The sequence below is a fragment of the Terrapene carolina genome, unplaced genomic scaffold, assembly GCF_002925995.2.
Source record: "Terrapene carolina triunguis isolate 2854851 unplaced genomic scaffold, T_m_triunguis-2.0 Scaffold16342, whole genome shotgun sequence".
Lineage (NCBI taxonomy): Eukaryota > Metazoa > Chordata > Testudines > Emydidae > Terrapene > Terrapene triunguis.
Window position 1 is genome coordinate 10,932 of NW_020680693.1, and position 3,680 is coordinate 14,611.

Consider the following 3,680-nt stretch of genomic DNA (forward strand, 5'->3'; position numbering starts at 1 on the left):
CATCTCAGCTGGGACCCCCAGGATCACCATTATCCTTAATAACGTAAGGTGCCCAGGCAACAGGTGAGAGTTGCCTGCTCTCAAGTAACCCAGGAAGGAAAGGGGGAGGTTACAAGTAATACAAAATAAAATTCATAATTTGATACTGAAATATCCCACTGTCACAATAGCACCTACCTGCCTCCCACACGTGGCACCAAAATGAAGTGTCAATCCCAGTAGATTGTGCAGCTCTGTGACGCTCCCTCTCCTTTTTGAGGGCTTGTCTACTTACTTTGGTATAACTTACATCTCTCGGGGTGGGAATAATCCACATCCCCCGAGCCACATAATTTATGTCAAGTTTAGCGCCAGTGTGGACAGCGCTCTGTCGGTGGGCGAGCGCCTCCCATCGCCATGGTTACCACCTCTCACGGAGATGGAGTTATGGGGATGGGAGAGCTGTCTCCCCTCTACTTAGAGCCTCATCCCCAGATGCGTTACAGCAGCGCAGCTGCAATGGTGCAGCTGTGTCGATGTAGCTCTTCTAGTGCAGACTAGACTGTGCAGCAGTGACATCATTAGCAATGTTGACATTTAAATTACTGTCATTGGGCATTGGGCATCTCGTTTAACCCCTTATGGAGATGACTGGGGCACTTCAGACCTTTCTGGGCTATTGTTTCTGCAGATTCAGGTAAACCTCACTGGAGTGGTTACACTTGGGTCATATTTTATTCTTCACAACCACGAGGGCTAGAGACTTAATCTGAAATGAAAGCTGAGATTCTGGAGAACAAGATGGCAGCTAAAAAGAAAAAAATCTGGTCAACAACCCAGTATGACCTGGCCCAATTCATGCTCTAGACATGCTTAAACTGTGGAAAGATTTCCTAGCCTGTCTGTTAGTCACTCTGTGTTTGGAATTTTGCAGGTATCACACTGTTGGACAGTGCGGCTCTTAGAAAGGATGTGGATACGAAGAAACAATACAAGACTGAATTTCAGGTTATTGCATCTGACACCATTGCGGCTAAGGCCTCTGCACTCCATGCTGGTGAATCACTGAAGGCCAGTTTCCTGTGTGGTTTAGTTGAAATGACTGGATCTGCTGTATATTTAAGTGACACCAGGAAATCCAGTCATCAGGCCCGAGTTACTCTCCAATACAAAATGACAACGAGGTCTGAGCATCTGACAATGAGCCATTTAGGACAGCAGGTCTCTTATCCTGCTGTATTCGACCAAGGCAAAGCAACCCATGTGGTCACGGCTGTGCTGTATGGGGCTCAGGCTTTCTTTGTGTTTGATCGGGAAGTTTCTTTACTTGAGAGCGTAGAAGAGATACAGGGAAAGATGAAACTTATGATAGAAAAAATACCAAAGATTTCAGAAAAAGATGGAGAATCCAAAATGGATGATAAGGAAATAGAAAATACTGAAAAAATCACTTGTATGTTCTATGGTGACTTTGGTCCCGAGAACAATCCAGTTACTTATCAAGATGCTATAAAAGTTTATTCTTCCCTCCCCAAGCTGCTGGGAGCCAATGGGGAGAAGGCCGTACCAGTGATAGTCTGGCTGTATCCACTCATCAAGCAAGATTCCAGAAGCACTCAGCTGATACGTGAGATCAGCGTTGGGCTGATTTCCAATGTTGAAGCTGTCATGGAGCACCTCACAGAACTAGACATGCGGTGCAATGACATGATGAAGGACAGGACTGCCACAACTTTCCCTGAAATGAAGAGGAAAGTCCAGCAATTCCAAGCTCTGTGTAATCAGTACAGACAAGCTTTCCAGCGACAGCTAACAGAACTCGTACCCTGTATCCGTGGAGGAGGAGCCGAGGAAGGGGCCCTGGTGGACATTTTAAGCAGCAAAGAACAATCACCATTCAATACACAGAGACTCAATGAATTTCTGGATACAAAGGAGCGAGAGATGAATTTAGTGGATTCCTACCTTAGTGTGCTACAGAATGTGGAAGTCGTATCCTCCAAGAGTGAACTAGAAAAAATAGTACTCAGCCCTGAGCATGATTCTGTTGTGTCTTTTACACTCACTTCATTACACAACAAACAACCATATGTATCAGATTTGAAATTTTGGCTTCTGGAGAAAAATCAGGAATCAGCACCAGCCAGTTCTCCCTATGAGAAATCAAACTCCAAACAGTGGTTTGAGGATGAAGAGATAAGAAGAAAAGCACGAAAATTTGCAAAGTCCTTCTCTGACTTTACCAAGGTCAATAAATCTCAAGAAAAGACCCGGTTCATTGTGGCCTCCGTTCCAGATGAGGAGCATCCAGGAGCTTCCATTTACCTGTATGCAGATGGAAAGCTGGACAGCCACAATTTCGAGCCTCCATTAAAGCCTCTTCCTCCCCTGATAGATGGAATCAGACATGACCGTGTGCAGCTCACGTTTAACCCAGCAGCCTGTGGCAGGGCTGCGATATCCGGCTATCGGGCAGAGTACAGAATTGTAGGGCAGGAGAACTGGACGGCTGTGACTGTAAATAACACACAAGTGACATTCACAGTAACAGGGCTACGTGCAAACACCGAGTACCAGTTCCGATACGCTGCAGTGAGCAAACCAGGGCTCAGCGAGAGCAGCGACATGAGTGATCCTGTGAAGACTCTTCCTACCAGCCCGCCTGGGAAGCCTGTAACAGATATTGTAGATTCATCTGCCATAACTCTCACCTGGGAGAGTCCAAGTGTCACTGGAGATGGAGTCAGTATAAGGGAGTATCAGGTGGAATATAAAGAGAAGACAGGAGATACGGGTCAGGAGGGGAAAGGCAAATGGCTGGAACGAAGGACAGGAGATAGAAGTGGATCTTGTAATATTGATGGACTGAGGCCTGAGACGCCCTACAGATTCCGAGTGTTGGCTGTGTGTGCGGACGGAGCTGTGAGTGCCCCAAGTGAGGAGAGTTGGATCTCAACGCTAAAGAAAGATAAACATTTAAGTAAATCTGCGTATTATTCCCTCAACTACAGTCCTCTAATGCCTGGAGCTACTGGATCAGGTAAGGGATTCCTTATCAAGGGCATGAATCTAAATTATCCTGGGTGTATAATGCAGGCTCGGCTTCCATTCAAATAATGAATACAATTAGAAATAAATCCTAGCTTCCAGTTAAATACCCGAGCTCTTTCCTATGCGTGGACTGGGTGGCTGAGGTGATGCCCCAGACTCAGGGCACAGAGTGGATCAACATAAGAACGGCCATATTGGGTCAGACCAATGGTCCATCTAGCCCAGTATCCTGTCTTCCAACAGTGGCCAATGCCAGGTGCTCAAGAGGAAATGAACAAAACAGGCAGTTATCGAGTGATCCATCCCATTGTCCACCCCCAGGTTCTGGCATACAGAAGCTAGGGACACCCAGAGCATGGGGTTGCATCCCTGCCCATCCTGGCTAATAGCCATTGATGGACCGATCCTACATGAACTTGGTTAATTGTTTTTTGAACTCAGTTATAATTTTGGCCTGCACAACGTCCCCAGCAACGAGTTCCACGGGTTGTGCATTGTGTGAAGAAATACTTCCTTTTGTTTGTTTTAAACCTGTTGCCTGTTAATTTCATTAGGTGATCCCTGGTTCTAGTGTTATGAGAAGGAGTAAATAACACTTCCTTATCTACTTTCTCCACACCAGTCATGATAGTATAGACCTCTATCATATC

General features: G+C 46.0%; 1 protein-coding gene across 1 annotated transcript; it reads left to right on the forward strand.

Annotated features, from left to right (window-relative positions):
* Positions 1–913: 913 nt before the first annotated feature.
* LOC112125809 (stonustoxin subunit alpha-like) lies at positions 914–3,019 on the forward strand (the record flags this gene model as incomplete). Its single annotated transcript, XM_026661737.2, has 1 exon — positions 914–3,019. A coding segment is annotated over one exon (2,106 nt), but the record flags the coding sequence as incomplete, so codon positions are not given.
* Between the last annotated feature and the right edge of the window lie 661 nt (positions 3,020–3,680).